This window comes from Hemicordylus capensis, chromosome 6 (assembly GCF_027244095.1).
Source record: "Hemicordylus capensis ecotype Gifberg chromosome 6, rHemCap1.1.pri, whole genome shotgun sequence".
In the NCBI taxonomy this organism is placed as follows: domain Eukaryota; kingdom Metazoa; phylum Chordata; class Lepidosauria; order Squamata; family Cordylidae; genus Hemicordylus; species Hemicordylus capensis.
The window spans coordinates 134,149,950-134,167,387 of NC_069662.1; the positions used below are offsets into that span (position 1 = coordinate 134,149,950).

At 46.6% G+C, this 17,438-nt stretch overlaps 1 protein-coding gene across 8 annotated transcripts in view; it reads right to left on the reverse strand.

Moving 5' to 3' along the window:
* Positions 1–16,749, reverse strand: part of STEAP2 (STEAP2 metalloreductase) — a 33,318-nt gene extending 16,569 nt beyond the window's left edge. For 2 of the 8 annotated variants that reach the window (XM_053263219.1, XM_053263210.1), the window contains exon 1: positions 6,464–7,281. In XM_053263219.1, coding sequence (XP_053119194.1) covers positions 6,464–6,491 — 28 coding nt within the window. In that variant the 5' untranslated portion in view covers positions 6,492–7,281. The other 6 variants (XM_053263217.1, XM_053263211.1, XM_053263212.1 and 3 more) reach the window with 6 other exon arrangements.
* Between the last annotated feature and the right edge of the window lie 689 nt (positions 16,750–17,438).

The following is a 17,438-nucleotide window of genomic DNA, read 5'->3' on the forward strand; positions in this document are numbered from 1 at the left end:
TCTCATAGGCTTACTTTCCTTAAGGAAAGTAGGCTAAAAAGCAGCTTCCTTGCACTCAAAACTTACAACAAATATTTATATACTGCTTTTCACCAAAAGGTTCCAAAGCGGTTTACATAGAGAAATAATAAATAAATAAGATGGATCCCTGTCCCCAATCTAAAAAGAAACATGATAGACACCAGCAACAGTCACTGGAATTTTACAGGGTTTACAGTAAAACTAAACAAAAATGTTTGTCTTTTGGTAAGCCTTAGTCACTTTTAAATGTGACTTGTAAATCCAGTAAGCATTCGTAAGCAACCATTTTGGCAAAAACAAACGGATGAAATGAGACTTGTGTACTGGAAATGTCACTCACTCAAGCAAATGACGAGAAAATGTGAACTATTGCATCCTGTTTTGGGCACTTAAAAGTTCAAAAGGTACATTGTGAAATAGTCACCAGGGAGTCGGTAACTAAGTTCTTTCACAGCAAACTAGTTACTCTTAGGGAAAGAAAGAAAAAAGAGTCTAAGAAACTGTACTGAAGATCCACTTCATTTTTCTTGCTCTTTGGAACAATAACTACCCAGTGATTCCCACCTTGGATCCCAATTATGGGAGTTGGTCTGTCGTCTGAGGACCTCAGGTTGGGAACCCCTGACTAAACATATTACTTAAAAGTCCCATTGACGATTCCCATAAAACTTATACTCTGATCCCCAACACATTTTTTTAAAAAGACTGTTTTCAAACATTTGTTACTTAAAGTAGTTCTTATGCTTTATGCCATGGCTCTGAAATAAGAACCCAATTTTAGTGGAATAAATTGCAATGTTACAAAGAATTGCAGTCCTAGTCTTAAAAAATGCATGACTCATTCTAAGTCCAAGAAATATTTGGATCTGTGTTTCCTGCAACAACCTCCCTACACTTCTGAAAGTGAGGAAAGTCTGAAAAAGAGTTTGTGATATAGCATGGGAAGGAAAATCTCAAAAGATTCTGCTGGGCATGGTCAAGCTCTTTGGCACCTAGAAATTTGGATTCATTCCACAGTATTTTCTTTTTAAAACTGAGGTGCCAATCCTAACCCTTTGTGCAAAGCTTCCTGCCTCTAATGCTGCCACAATACATGGAAGACAATTTTGCATTGTCTCAGTGTCCGGAATGCCCCTTTCTAAGTTCAGTAAATGAAGAGCAGAGGAAGAGTTGCCAAAACTTGATATGTTTGGTTGAGCTGCTGTGGGGAAACAAAGAATGCAGCAATCGAGGGTGGTATCTCTGGCTGCAGTAATGCTGCCTACTTTTCTGCCTTCCTTGGTGTGTGTGTGTGTGTGTGTGTGTGTGTGTGTGTGTGTAGCTACAGAATCAAAAATACCCCAAATTCCTGTATGGCTGGCCCAGAACTGTTAAAGAATCAAACATAGACACAAAACATCACGCTTCCCAATGCTCGGGGCTGGTTGGCGAACATCTTACAGCACTCACATGTAGTAGTCTCCCATCCAAGACCTTGCTTAGCAAAAGTGACACATTCATGCTAGCTACCACAAGACCAGCCTCTTCCCCATCAATCAACTAACATTTCCTTACCTCTGTAAGAATGTAATATATTAAATGAAACAAGATTCATCTCCTTACCTCTGTAAGAATGGAATGTATAGCAAATGCCTTGCTTCCCTAAGAGGGTTCTTTGACACTCCTTTGCTCCCCTAAACTAGTTGTCCGAGACTGTCTGCAGGGGACACAGGATGAGGCCACTAGGTTCCCCCCACCCACCCACCCACCCACCCACAAAGTGCTCCCCCAGCTTCCTTGTCCTTCCCAGGACTTTGCGGGGTAACTCTCTTACTGAAATCTGCAGCCGGCACTGTGCTGTGGGAAGGGGGGGAAATACATTGCCTGTCATTTTCTTTAATACTTGCCAGACCCTTGCCTCGGGAGCACACGTGGCTAGCCTTTGCACTTCTAGGCATGCGCTCTATCTATGCCACTATGCCACACTGGCAGTTGGGAAAGATGCTTCAGAACTAATCCTTCAGGCGAGCAGTTCAGGTCAGGATAGGGAGATGGATGCCCTCCCCGGCCTCAAAAACCCTCCTCCACACTCCCATGCTGACTCCCCCACCTGACTACATCACGACTGCACCCCTACCCAGTCCGATGCCCCCGCCACACCCACCTCTAAGAAATGGAAGCCAAGCTAGGCTGTGCTCTGAGGGCTCATTTCAACAGATTATCATCCCTCCCTTCCCTTCCCGACTGGCACACACATACACCCCCACCCCATACTGCTCCTTTCATCCTCACAAGAAGATTGAGGCATAGGGGCTTCCCAAGCTTAACCGTTCACCTTCATGCCTGATTGGGGATTTGCAGCCATTGAAGCCTCCCTCTCCACACAGCCCTGTGGGGCAGGTGAGGCTGAAAGACAGAGGCTGTCTCCAAAGCAGGGTTGGGGCAGGGTGGGCAATGCCCCCCCATTTTTGCTGGCACTCCATTCTTACCAGCCTCTTCTGGTCTCCCAAAACATACCATCTGCTCTCTCTTCCCTTGCAATGCCACCACTTCCCAAGAAAGGGAGCTTCCTCTGCCCCCTATTCCTATTTAAAATTTATTTCTATTTATTTTCTGCCCCCTAGATCTATTTAAAGGCTCCTTGCCCTAAGTATTTCCCTCTCAGGCAGCACGATGGGCTCCAGCGCCCCTAAATGAAGAAATCTGCATCATTTGTCAGTGCTCAAAATGCATATTTAGCCTCCCCCCACCCAGCAACAATCTCAATAGGCCTCTTTTCTTTGTTTTCTTGTTGGGGGCGCTGACACCGAGCACTCTAAGGCAATCAGAAATTAGAAGAGCTTGAAGGCCAGCTATTCTGTCCAGTCACCAGCAATCTAGGCTGAGAGACCCATGCATCTGATCTCCTAAGATCCCCTGGGGGATGGAGCCACAAGGTCTGCAGCCATTCCTGACTCCTAGAATAGCCCTAGCAGCTGAGAATGTGGATGAATCTGCAAGCTCTAGTAATGAAAGTCAAGGAGCACAGTGAGAAAAGGTGACTACGACTAAATGTAAAGAAGACTAAACTAATGACAACAGGTACAGCAACCAGCCTCAGAATTGATAATGAAGACACTGAAGTGGTGGATAGCTTCTGCCTTCTAGGGTTGACCATCAACAGTAAAGGATCCAGCAGTCAAGAAATACGCTGTAGACTAGCACTTGGCAAGGTTGAAATGAAGGCCTTGGAAAGGATATTTCGATGCCATGACACGTAAGGTTATTTTAGATACCTACAAAGATTAGAATCGTTCAGACCATGGTTTCCCCCATGACACTCTATAGATGCGAAAGCTGGACTTTGAAGAAGCAGGATAGAAAAAGCATTGACGCTTTTGAACTTTGTTGCTGGAGAAGACTTTTGATGATACCATGGACAGCCAGGAAAACAAACACATGGACCAGAGAACAAATCAATCCAGAATGTTCACTCGAGGCACAAATGACCAGGCTCTAAATATCATACTCCGGACACATTATGTAAAGACCCAGCTCCCTTGAGAAGTCCATAATGCTGGGGAAAGTTGAAGGAAAGAGAAGAAGAGGACGACCAGCAGTTAAGGTGGATGGACTGGATTACGACAGCAATGAATGCACTACTGAGAAACCTTAAAGGCCAAGTTGAGGACAGACCATCCTGGAGAGAATCTACCGATGTGTTCGTAGGAGTCGACACCGACTTGATGGCATTTGATCAATCAATCAATCAGAGTAGCCTTAGCAGCTGGAGAAAGGCATGGACCCGTGCTTGCTTTCTAGTGGGCAGCAGCAGCAGTTTTCTGGAACCTATCAGCCTCAGAGCATAACAGGGCTGTGCTGTTGCCATTTGGGAGAAGAGAGCACTCACAGAGAGCAGTTACTGAAGAATAACACGGTGGCGATTACCTGTAGCAGCCTTGGCTGCCTGGGGCCAGTGACCAGGGAGGGAGCCTTAGTTCTTCTGCTGCAAATGGGGAACCCAGTGAGTAGTATTCCCTCTAATTTTTTCCATCTGTGTGCAAAATGAGTTTTGTTCTGGGTGGCAGTATGAGCACACATGCAATCAGAGTGGGGCCTTCCTGATTCAACCTGAGTGGGATCTCAAATAAACTGAGCGGACATCAAAAAACTTGTGAATGCGTGCATGAGGAAGCATATAGAAATAATGAAAGAAAGCACATCAGGAATAATTCGATCTTGCACACATCAAAGGCCATACAGCCTCTTTCTCGGAGAACTCCCTTAGCTATCTGGAGGGTGGCTCCCTCCAAGCCAGACATTGCACTTCTTCCACATCTTGCTCTGAGTAATTGCTAAGTTGAGCATTACTTCCTTCATGGCTGATGTTACGTCTCTGCCATGTATGGCTCCAATTAGCCCTTAAGACTTTTGGAGTGCGGCTTTCTTCATGGCTAAGTTTATTATGTATGGCTCTGAGCAGCCCCTAAGATGGCTTTGGTGGTGGCTGAGTTTATGTCTCTGCCATGTATTGCTCTGGGTAAAATATATTTGGCGAGTGGCTTTCTTCATCGCTAGCAAACTCATGAGGAGCTAATGCATGCAGAAGGTTCCAAGTTCCCTCCCTGGCAGCTTCTCCAAGATAGGGCTGAGAGAGACTCCTGCTCTATGCATAACTTTATATACTTCTATCATGTCTCCCCGTAGTCGCCTCTTTTCCAAAGTAAAGAGCCCCAGATGCTGTAGCCTTGCCTCATAAGGATGATGCTCCAGGCTCCTGATCATCTTGGTTGCCTTCTTCTGCACTTTTTCCAGTTCCACTTCAAGTTCTCAACAGAATGCAGAAGCAACCAATGCAATACTATTGTTTTTGTGTATTTGTATTTGATCGAATATCGTAATACAGTCATTCATTCAACCAATGTAAAGAAAGGGGACAGGGCACTGCAGAGAGTTGGGCATCAAAACAGCTGTCTCCATTTTGCATTAGGAGGCATTCAAATGGAAACCAGAAGTGCGGACTATGTAAGAATCAGTCTCTCTCTTAATAGGTACATAGCCAAGACTATTTTAAAGCGGAGACAAGGGGAAGGTTTAAAACCTTCAAGGAAGTTAAAAAACTTCACTCTGATCCTAACAGTAAATGCAAGTGAGTCCATGGCGGGGGGCGGGGATGACAACGACAACAGTTTTTCACGTATACATGAATCCTCTTGTCCTTTTAAAAAATTGATAACAGCATTCTGAGAGTACCTTTTCTTCAAATAACCCCAGCACTCCACAATGGAGTCACGCACATCACACGCTGGGCACTTCTGGGTCTTCTTGTCCGCTATGCACTGGGGTGGCAAGGAAGTACGCTGCTGCCCTGCAGGACCATTTTAAAGTACAGCACTGGCGGGGGAACACGGCAGTGGGGGTAAGAGCACCCTCCCTGGTCCTTAAAGCTATCCCTCCTCACCTTCTAACCGGCAGTCGCCAGTTCCGTGCACAGCCCTAACTAGCCGGGCTGCCCAAGTTTGGTCCTCCAGCTGTTGTCAGATGACAACTTCCATTCTCCCCAGCCACAGTGGCCAATAATCAGGGATGATGGAATTAGTAGACCAACAGCTGGAGGGCCGAACTTGCACAGCCTGCACTATGGTGTGGAGGATTATCTTGGAAATGGATGGGATGCTGGGAGTTGACTTAAATAGAGATGCTGCATCTCCAGTGGGCAAACTCTTTTAAAAAACTATTCCATCCAATTATTGTAGCGGAATAATTTAGAAGAGGAAAATAGGCTGGAAAACTTAAATAGGCTGAAAAATAGGCTGAAAGTTTTGACCTAATCGAAGAAGACAGTATTTTCTAAGAGGAATCTGGCCAATTTGCTGTATAAGTTTGAAAATACAGGAACACAAGGAGCTTGTTTCATGTGGCATCCTTACATAGGAAGCTGCCTTATATGAGTCAGACTCTTGTTCCATCTAACTTTGTATTGTCTACACTGACTGGCAGAGGCTCTCTGAGCTTACAGGTCAGGCAGGAGTCTTTCCCACATGCACACAGTGTTGAGTTATTGTATCCCAAGGCCAATATCCATACTAATGAAGCAATCAGTGCAGCCATGCTATGTGTGTGCTATGGACAAGAAGTGACTGAAAATATGACCCTGTGGGTCATGCAGCCCTCAGGGACACATTTTCAGGAGGCACAGAGGACTTCATTAGAAAGGTAAGATAAATAATTCCTTCCCCAAAACACACGTAGTCCAGCACTTTCCCCAAAACACACGCACCAGCACTTTGTTAGTCTGGATGTCAGCCATCATCTGTAGCATCAAAAGAAAAATCCCTCCATCCAGGGCAGTCCTTAGAGAGCTCTGGTGGGGTGCAGGGCCTGGGGCAAATCAGCCAGTGCCAAATCAGCCAGTGCAGGGCCGCTTGCAGTTAATTTTAATAGGGGTTAAAAGAGAAGGACCTGGGGCAGCTGCCCTACTTACCCTGCCCTAAGGACAGTCCTGCTTCCATCCAATAAGTGAGAATGGCATGTAGAAACAGTAAAATAGCAACACTTAGAAGATACACTTGGATCAGCCTGCGCACCCCTTCTCCTACTATGCATATTTAAATAACACTTTTCAACAAAAATGCTCAAAGCGGTTTACGAAGAAAAGTAAATAATAAACAAAGAGAGTTCCCTATCCCCAAAAGGCTCACAACCTAAAAAGAAACATAAGGTAGACACACCAGCCACTGGAGGAATGCTGTGTTAGGTTTGGTTAGACAACTGCTCTCCCACTGCTAAATATGACTTTAAAGGGTGTCCCTTTGCTCAGTTAGCAGGGGTTTCTACAACAGACTTTGCTCAGAGGCCAATCACAAAGAAATTCCGGGGGCATCTGTACGGAGTCCAAAGGCCCACCTTCCACCAGTCTGTGTGTTTATTAAGACCTGCACCAGGAGAGGTTTCTGCTTCCTGGCTGCAAATGATCTTTGCAGTTGCAACACTGAGTAACACAGGCCGAGCTATGGTGCTGCTCAGGGTCTGACTGGGATCCAAACACGCCTGAGATTAACTGGCTGCGGATGGCATGATGACCTCTCACTGCCAACCTCTTACTGAGGCGATGTCTTCATCTGCGCAAAGGCTTCTTACACCCTGTGAGCAAGCTAATGTGACCTCTGCGGTTAAACAACTAACTCCGGCTAATCATTTTGTCGGCTGCTGCGCCTCAAGACCTTTTTCGCCTGTAGCCCAGCGCGCGGCCAGCCTGATGATGCCAACCGAGTAACCCCCCCGTTTTAATTCTGCATGCCCCGCATTACATCTCCCCTCCGGTTCGGCCGCTTCTTTGCCCTTGAACGCTCTGGGAAAGGATGTGGCGGCAACGGCGCTAGCCTCTTCACTCCTCTTGCAGGGAAAAGGGGGCACCAAAGCGGCTGCAACCCGTCTATTGTTCCCGGGGGTGCTTTGCAGCAGCCTGACACGGGCCACCTTCTAGTTCGGGGCCCCACACGGACTGAGTCGCAATCCTTCGCCTTGCCGCCCCCTCCCCGGTCAGGGCTCCCTTGCTCTCCTGCTCTGCTCTCGCACGGGGGCGCCGTGGAAAAACAAACACAGCGGGGCAGGCAGGCAAGCAAGCAAGCTGCCTCGGCTCCTCCCTTCTTCCAGCCGGGGCTGGTTGCCAGGGCAGTCTGGAAGGCGCCTTAGCTGCGGCTGTGTCTCGTCGTCTGCCGCTCCGCTTACCTCTGAAGCGCGTATCGCCGCCGCCGCGCCGCTGCCGCTCTCTTCTGTTTCCCGCCCTCCGGCCTGTCTGCCTGCTGCAGCTCCCGCAGAGAGGCGTTCCGGGCCGTCCCTCCCCCGGCTCACTTCAGCCCAGCCTCCTTAGGTCGCCGAGGCAAAGCGAGCGCAGGCCGGGTGGAGAGCGCCTTGTTCGTCCCTTGGCATGGCGGGGGAGGCGACGGCCGCCGCGGTTGCTGCACGGCGGAGTGACGGGCAGCGAGGGGGCGCCGCCGCCTGTGTGCGTGCAGCGAGGAAGAGGAGGCAGGCGGCGCGGGCGTCGGTCTGCCTCCGACTTCCACCCACCGCTGTCGCTTGAGGGTGTCTGGGTGGGTTGATGGATAACCGGGGCAGGCCCCAAAGTCTGTGTGAGCGCCTTCTCCTGCTAAAAGCACCAGAGCGGGCTGTTACTCGGTCACAGTGAACACAAACAGGAGTCCTGTGCCACCTCGAAGAAGAACAGGCTTATTGTGGTGCCAGCTGGGTCTGAAACGGCTCCTGGAGTTTCCGTGTTTTTCCCTTCCGTGTTTTTCCAGGACTCTCAGTATTCCTCACCCTTCAGTGTTTTTCCAGGGTTGCTTTCAAGAAGCAAGAAGACTCACTGATGCCAATTCGTGGGGACTCCAGACTAGTCCTGGAGGGTTGGCACCCCTAGGCTGGCAGAAGCTCTTGTAGATTAGAACCCCTATCATTAAAGACGGGGAAGAAGAAGTCTCAAAATCTATGGAAGGCGAGACGAGGCACACTCTGCACTTATACATACCTTTACCTACAAGTACTTTTAAAGATGGTGATGATTATTGGTAGAAAATCCCTTTATTAAGAGGCTTGATAAAAACACACTTAAGATGCTCTGAACAGAACAAAACTGCAGTGGCCAATTAAGTTAACATGATAGGAGGTTGGAAGTGCAGCTTTGGAGAACTTTGTACATTTAATTCTTGCATCTCATGGCCTTCTGAGCCCATTATTATGTACTGGTGGAGGGTTGCTTCAGGTTGTGCATTTGCTTTGCATGTATATCGCATATGAGAAGGCTTGGCTAACACTGTGCATCTAATGAAGTGGGCACCGGTCCATGCAAGCTCTGTCACAATCCATCTTTTAGTTTTTGTGCTCCAAGACACTCTTTGTGTTTCTGTTAAAGTTTAATAAAAAAAGTTATTAAACCAAGATGTCCAGTTACCTGAAATACATAATTATCTTATTTTTTTCAGATTCCAGTATAAAACTAGTACAGTGGTCCCTCGACTTACAAACTACTCGACATAAGTATTTTTCGAGTTACAAACGGCAGTTTTAGATCCGGTTTTAGATGCGGTTTTTTCGACTTACAAATTTTTAGATGGGGTTTCCTCGACTTACAAATTTTTAGATGGGGTTTCCTCGACTTACAAATTTTTAGATGGGGTTTCCTTGACTTGCCTGCCTGTTTACTGCCTGTTTATTCTTGAAAAGAAATGTTCCTGTGCAGTTTGCAAGCCTTACTGGGGGTCTGGGTCTTTTTTCTAGGCTCCGGAACGCATTAATCCATTCCCAATACATTCCTATGGGAAACCGCTTTTCGACTTACGAATTTTTCGACTTACAAATGTGCATTCGGAACGGATTAATTTCGTAAGTAGAGGGACCACTGTACAGCAGTTCCCAACCAGTAGTACTCCAAATGTGGATAAACTCCCATCATCCTCAGCTACAATAATCCCAGCTGGGGATGATGGGAGTTGTAGTTCAACATCTGGAGTACCACTGGTTGGGAATCCCTAGACTAGTGTGTCATGTGTCTATAGCCTTGTATAAATATAACTTTTTTGGAATATTAATAACTGATGATCCAATGTCTTCACTTTCTCAAGAGAGGCTGCAAGTAAGGCCTATGATTTGTTTGCAAGTCTTAACATTTCCTGTGTATATAAACAAGAGAACAAGGGTTGGATTTTTGTGTGTGTATATAATTAAGACTGCTGGATTTTTTTTTAAAATGAGTGGTCAGCTTTGCAAATATGTCACCCACCAGCAAAAGATACTAAATTAAAATGTGACTTAAAATGTAAGTATTCAACTATTCCCTTTTTCTATGGAGAGTGTTAGAGAAATGCTAACACACATACTACAAACAAACTTCTAAGAGCTATAGCAGTAGATGAAAACAACAGGAAGGATAATCTACCATTCTGCCTGATGAAGAGTTCTATGTAATAAAACTTTTTATACTTTGCAGTAGAAGTGAAGTGTATCAAAAGACACCACCTTGCTTAGTTTTGATCTCCAAACTGAACAGTGAAATGTGTTTGGCTGGGGTTTTTTGTTGTTGTGTTAATCTTCCTCAGCACAACAAATAGCCAAAAATAAGCAATCCCTATTGATCTGTGTGGAAAAGTTTTAAATATGCTTAATCTGTCCCATTCTCCTCCCATTATGGGAGGAGAGTTGGTCCTGTGGTAGCAAGCATGAATTGTCCCCTTTGCTGAGCAGGGTCCACCCTGGTTTGCATTTGAATTGGAGACATGTATGAGCACTGTAAAATAACTCCCTCAGGGGATGGGGCCGCTCTGGGAAGAGCATCTGCATGTTTGCATGCAGAAAGTTCCAAGTTCCCTCCCTGGCAACTCCAAGATAGGGCTGAGAGAGACTTCTGCCTGCAAGCCTGGAGAAGCTTCTGCCAGTCTGTAGACAATACTAAAATAGATGGACCAACGGTCTGACTTGGTATAAAGCAGCTTCCTATGATCCTAAATCTCTGAGCAGCTTCACACGATCACTGCCAAGTTAATAAGCCAGGAACTTCTGCTTCGTGAAGAGTACACACTCCTGGTGGGTGTGATGTCTGAACCTGCCCAAGTCTGGGTCCAGGCACTGGATTCCCAAGATTCTTCGCCCACATGTAATCTGTGTTTGAGGTTAGCAGAGGATCTTGTAAGAATGTTGGATGAATCTGGTGCAGTAACCAAACTTGGACAGATCCAGATTTCATGCTCACTGGGAGCACACACTCACAGGAACCAGAGGTTCCCAGCTTACTGACTAGATGGTGATCATGCAACTTGGAAATTTCAGCTGGACTGTACCCTGGCTTAGGGCACCCTCACACTATGAAGGCTGTTCACACAACCTTTGAGAGCTCCAGGGAGGGTGGGAGAGGGGAAGGCAGGATAGCTCCTAATTTATCCCAAGACAATCCAGTGTAGTCCCAGAGCCATGTGGCTCATGCGCCCCCACTGCCAGTGCTTTTGCGAGCTGTGTGGCGTTCTGGAGGCCGGGGAACCGCTGCCAGCCTCCAGAAATCCCACAACACACCACTACATGATGAGCACGGTGCATTAAGGATTCCCCTGTAAGCTGGGTGCTCATCAGGATGCTGTGTGCAAATTAGATTACTCTAGTTGTTCTTGCAGAAGCTACTTGTGAAGATTCCCCATCCTTTCATTAGTTCATGTGCTGATCAAAGGCATATTTCTGGAAAGACAGTGCAAAATTGTGTTGTTTTTAGCTAGTTAAAGAGTAAAGGACTCTTCCATTGCATTTTTTAGTTAATATGAAAGACTGCTGGTCAGCAGATAGTATTAGTCAGGCATCTTGCTCAAGAGCATGCTTCTTATTTGCTAACTTTTGTTCTTTGAGGTGACTGGTTCCACTGAGCTGGTGTTTTTTAAATTTTAATATGCAACCTGAAACGCGCATTCCAAATAAGGATATATGTTGCTGAGAGAATGTTTGAAAATTCATGCATTGCTTTTCCTCTGCAATTAATTGTTTTGATAAAAACTGACCAAGCTTTAGCTGAACTGCGGTAACTCTCTGGCTATATGCTTGTTTGTATCTTTTCATAGAACACAAGGAATTCTAGGGGATTGTGATTCAAGCATCCTGACTTTCCTAGTCCAAGAATGTGCCACCTTCTGACATACCCCATCACAGATATCTGGAAGTCACTTCAGCATCAGAACGGTTCCATGGATTGCAATTTCTTACTTTCATCTGGAATTCATCGTCTGCTAAAAGATACTGCTGTTATCCTAACTCAGTACGGGAATTACATAAGGACAGTCCTGCTGGATCACATCCAAAACCTATCTAGTTAAGCATCCTGTTTCCCACACTGGCCCACCAGATGCATTTGGGAAGCCCAGAAGCAGGAGTTGAAACTAAGCATGCCCCCCACCTCCCACTGCTGTTGGTCCCCTACAACTGGTATTCAGAGGCATCATGCCTCTGAGCCTGGAGGTAGCCTATAGCCATCATTGATAGACCTGACCTCTATGAATATATCTAAGCCCCTTTTAAAGCCACCCAAGCTGGTGTCATCACATCCTATGGCAGAGAATTCCATCAATTAATTATGCACTGTGTGAAAAAGTACTTCCTTTTGTTGGTCCTACATTTTAGGGATGTGCACCGAAATGCTTCGGTGTCATCTCAAGGGTGGCAAGGAGTTCCCTTAAGAGGAGGCAGGTCCTACCTGCCTGTCCTCCAAGCCCTTGCCGCCCCACCCTGCCGCGGTACTGGTCAACTGGAAATACCTCCGTGCAAGCAGCACAAGCTGCTGCACAAGCTTCCACCTTAAGAGTAGGCGGGTAGGTAGGACCTGCCCACCTCCTCTTAAGGGAACACCTGCACTGAAACGCTTTAGGCTCATACCTACTAAATTTTCTGGCAACCAGTTTTATGGGATGCTCTCTAGTGTTCTAGTGTTGTGAGAGAGGGAGAGAAAAATTCTCTCTCTCCATACCATGTATAATTTTATAAATCACTATTGAGTCTCCCCTTAGTGATCTTTTTTCAAAACTAAACAGGGAAGTCAGTCTGGCCTCCTACCACTGGCGAGGGTCCTCTTAGCTACTGTTTTTAGAAAGCTGCAAAGAGGGGGGCATGAGGATTTAATTAAGGATCCTCTAACTTCCCTTCTCCATAATTTGTAAATATGGAAGGAATAATTGTAAATTATTTCATCTTTATTGTAAGGTGCCTCCAAATCCATGCAGCTGTGGATGGACAGTGATTTTACAGTCAGGTCATTTCACAAAGATAGAACCACAGAGGATTAGATCAGAATCTGGCATTCTTCATCCAAGGCACTTGCTAAATCTAGGCATGTTATTTTTTTCTAATATTTTTCTTATACTCAGCCAATTAAAACATGTATTTTATGTGTTGCTAAAATTAAATGGAAGAGTTACAAACAGAGGTATTTCTTCTTGCACACTTCTGAAGCCACTTATCTTACTTATTTCATTTTCAGCCTGTCAGCAATAAAAGAGGTTTTGGGTTACTTTTGCAGGGTCATTCATTAACAAGAAAAACAAAAATGGGCCTCGTTTCCCTTCACCTTCTGCCACATTATCTCACATAAGCACTGGAACCAGTAACCTTTACACCTCCCTGTTTTATGCTCCCTTACTCGCTCTATAATGTTATCTGGTTGACCCAGAAACTTAAAAAAACAACATCAGTTAAAGAGCTACCTGAAACTACAACCACAAATTAAACTGCCAGAGTCACCATTACTTAGTGTGGCCAACTTTAACAAAAATCACCAAGGTCAGCAGAGTAACAGATTTATTGCAGCAAAGACTTCCAAGCATTAGAACCCACTTCATCAGATGCAGAGTGCTTCCTCAACTGGCATCCCAGGACAATTCTCCATATACAAGATACAATCAGTGACTGTCCATTTTGTATTTCATGACAGTTCACAATTTTTTTCTTTGTACCCATTCATGTAATATATATATTTGCCAACGGATATTTCATCAGATAAAGTAGGTCTCGTATCCTGTTCTTTACTGGCACAGATGAGTCAGAAATTATGTAGAGTAGTGGCTAAGAGTCGGAGCTATGAATGAAGAAATCCTCAGCTGCATTCTCACTTCTGCTTGGAATTCATTAAATCAGGGCTCTCAAATTTGGTTCCCCAGATTGTTGAACTACAGTTCCCGTCACCCCCAGCTACACTGTGACTGGGGACGGTGGGAATTGTAGTCCAACAACATCTGAGAACTCAAATGTGAGAGCCCCTGCAGGACATTATAAGCATGCTGTGCCTTCAAAGTCTCAGCTGTGATTGGGGAAGGCAGCTAATAATTAGTGCTTACTTACCTTATAGGCAGTGGTGGCTCCTGCTTCTTTGGGTGAGAGGGGAGGGGAGGGGAGGGGAGGAAGTTGGGGGCAACCATAAGCAGGGCTAACAGTAGGCAGGTCCAACCCTAAGTTAAAAAGAAGTGAATCATACTAGATGGCAATGGTAAACCTCTCCTGTATTCTACCAAAGAATACATGGCTCTGTGGTTGCCAGGAATCGACACTGACTCGACGGCACAACTTTACTTTAAAGTTGTCAATCAAAATCTCCATCATTCACACCAACCCTTGGCAGCTGGCAATTTAGTGCTAAATTCACCCTTTGGTTGGCTTGGCTGTGAGTAAAAGATTCCTGCTCTTAGAGTGGTTCATGGTAGGTACACAAGAACACCTCTGATGGATCAGGCACAAGGCTCATCTAGTCCAGCATCCTGTATCACACAGTGGCCCACCAGATGCCTCTGGGGAGCCCACAGGCAAGAGGTATGTGCATGTCCTCTCTCCTGCCGTTGCTCCCCTGCAACTGGTGTCAGTGTGGTGTCAAAGGTATCAGTGTGGAAAGTAGCAATGCCCTCTCTCTCAGGTCCCCATGCTTCTTCTTCCCCTCAGTAACTCTTCTATCAGCATTACCTCCATCCCACCCCTCACAATCTCGGCCCTCTCCTCCTCATCCCATGCAGGACTCGACTAAGAAGATCAAGTTCTTAGGAGGAGGGAGTTTTCAAATCTTGAGCACCTATTTGCAGGTTGCACCTGCTTTCACACATTTCACACCACTTGAAAATACCACAATGTATTTGGCCACACACAAAGCCCACTAGTGTCCTTTCTTCTCACACATATGGACATGCATACTTTAAAAAAAAATGCAAGCCTTATTTCTCCCTAACAATACTGCATAAACATTTCTGGGATATGTCCTTGGGCTGCAATCCTATGCACACAGCAGTTACTTGGGAGTAAGCCCCAATGAATTCATAAAGGCTTGACTTGGAATAAACTGTATAGAACTGGCTGCAGTTCTATGTGACATTTACTTGAAAGAATCCTTTTAAAGATTTGAAAATTAAGCCATAATCACAAATCTGTTCAAAAAATGTACGCTGAAGACCTCTCCTTTACTACCACTCACAAATGAACACAAAGGTAACACACAAAATAATCAACCAACATTAAACAAAAACTGGCATAAGGACTATAGAGTGGTGGAGCTACGTGGCTATTTTGGACTGGCCTGGTTTCCAAACTATGCCTGTTAGGTTGCCCGTGAAGAGAAGGAAATAATCTCAGAATTCTTAAAAAATAAACACAAATATCTGCATTAAAGACACACACATTTCAAACAGGATAAATTTGAAGTGGTTCAATTAGTAATTTAAGATAAAACTAGCTGAACCAGGTGCAGAGCATCTGTGCCTCTAGTTCTCCCGCTTCCCCCCAAACTCACTCACTGGCCTGCCATTTGGCCGGCAGGTGAGCCCGGAGAGGGAGACTGTGCCACCCTCTCCACCACCTGCTCGGCCATTCTCCAGTGCAGGCCAACCTGGTGCCGGAGAGGGCGGCTGTGCCACCCTTTCCACACTTCATATTTCGGCCCCAGTGTCTTCCTTTGGGCCAGCAGGCAGGCCAGGGAGGGAGGCTGTGCTTCTCTCTTCTCTGCCTCCCGTCCACCCTTCACATTCGGTCCCAGTGTGGGCCATGCTTGCTTTCGGCCAGCAGGTGGGCCTCTCGTTCACTGCCACTGCTTCCCCACTGTCCGGCCACCTGCTGCCCCACCCACCAGCTGCTGTTTTCTTCTCTGCCTGCCCACCGCTGTCTTCCCCCACCCACCGCTTGCCTGGCTGCCGCCGCCATTTTCTTCCCTCCTGCCTGTGCCCGTCGCTATCTGGGCAGCTGCTTGCGAACTCTCGCGAGAGCTGCCACACATGGGATTAGCGATGGGTACATCTAAGAGAATTATAGAGAGAGAAGAAGATGCCTTGTTTTATTTGGAAGCTATAACCCTCTCCCCCTCTTTTACCCTCAAGAGCGGTGAGAAAGTAAGAGAAGGGAGCTAGCACAAGGCTTGCTTAAAGTCCCAAAGAGGGAAGGCAGGGGGCTGCTTGTTTGCTTATTTCTTAGTAAAAGAACTATCCAGAGGCATGCCAGTCCACCATATCCCCCACTTTCCCCCTCATTCTCTAGATCTCTGAATTATGTCAAGATTTGCTAGTGGCATTTTGAAAAGGAAAGAGCTTCCAGCAAATGCTGGCGAAATCCAATGCTGCCTGAGGGCTGGTTGGGGTTAGGGGTGTGCATGGTCCAGAGTCCCCCCCGTCCGGCATGGGTGGGGGACTGTTACTTTAAGCAGGGGGGTGGTAGTACTTACCCCCCCCCCGCCGCTCTTACCCATCCAGCGCTGTTCCTTTGAAAAATCTTCTTGGGGCGGCAGAGTTCCTCCCCGCCGCCCCCGCCCCTGCCGTTGTTGCTTAAGGTGCAAAAGAGACGAGCGCTAGCGGCGTGCATCTCTGATGCTGCGGTGCGCACGGCAGCATCAGAGACGAGTGCGCGCGCTGCACAGGGTGCATGCGTGCTACTAGCGCTCGTCTCTTTTGCACCTTAAGCAACAACGACGGGGGCAGGGGCGGCGGGGAGGAACTCTGCCGCCCCAAGAAGATTTTTCAAAGGAACAACGCCGGAGGGGGAAGAGCGGTGGCGGGGTGTGTGTGTAAGTACTACCACCCCCCTGCTTAAAGTAACACTCCCCAGCCCATCCAAACCTCCGGACCGCCGGACCGGTCCAGAGATCATTCCAATGGCGCCGGACCGAAACCATGCACACTACTAGTTGGGGTACTGAGTGAGAAAAAAAGGGCTGGCTTCCCTCTGGAGAAGGCGAGGGTGGAGAAAGGTAGCCAGGGTGCCTACCTCTTCTGAACTCAATTTACTTGCAGACTGAGTGCCCCCATTTTGCATACACGTCTCCAGAGAGTCTGCTTCAGCCTGCCTAGAAGAAAGGCAGGCTGGGAAATCAAGTGACTGGGCTGGCCTTGTTTTCTGGCTATTGGTCAGAATAAGTATCTGTAAGTTATTCTGACTTCTGATTGGCTAGCCCCTGCCCACCCTTAGTGAAAAAGATTGGTGCTGAGGCACTAAATATGCAATTTAGGTAGTGACTATTTATGGTAATTGCTTCATTTGGGGGCAATGGATCTCACTGAACACCCTAAGAGGAAGGAAATAGTTTTACAAAGGAATTTAGAAACAAGACCAAGAGCCAGTGCCATCTACTGGCAAGCAGTGAAAATGCAAGAGCAACTTTCAAGCAAGAAGGACAGACACCCAGAGCGAGGGAGAGATAGACAGAGACAGACAAACACACAGAGGAGAAAGACAAGAGAGGAAGAGATGGTATGTTTGGTGAGAAAATGGGGGGCTGGCAAGGAAGGGGGCAACTCCCCCTTGCCCCAAATGAGGAGACTCCTCCGCTTACAGGGTTGCAAGGGTCACAAGATAAAATGTGAACTGCTTTGAACACTTGAAAGAGCTAGATAAATGGAAAGTACTATTATGTCACATATGATGTCACAATGTCACAATGACTCTTATGTCACAATGACTCTGTTAGTTCTTGTGCT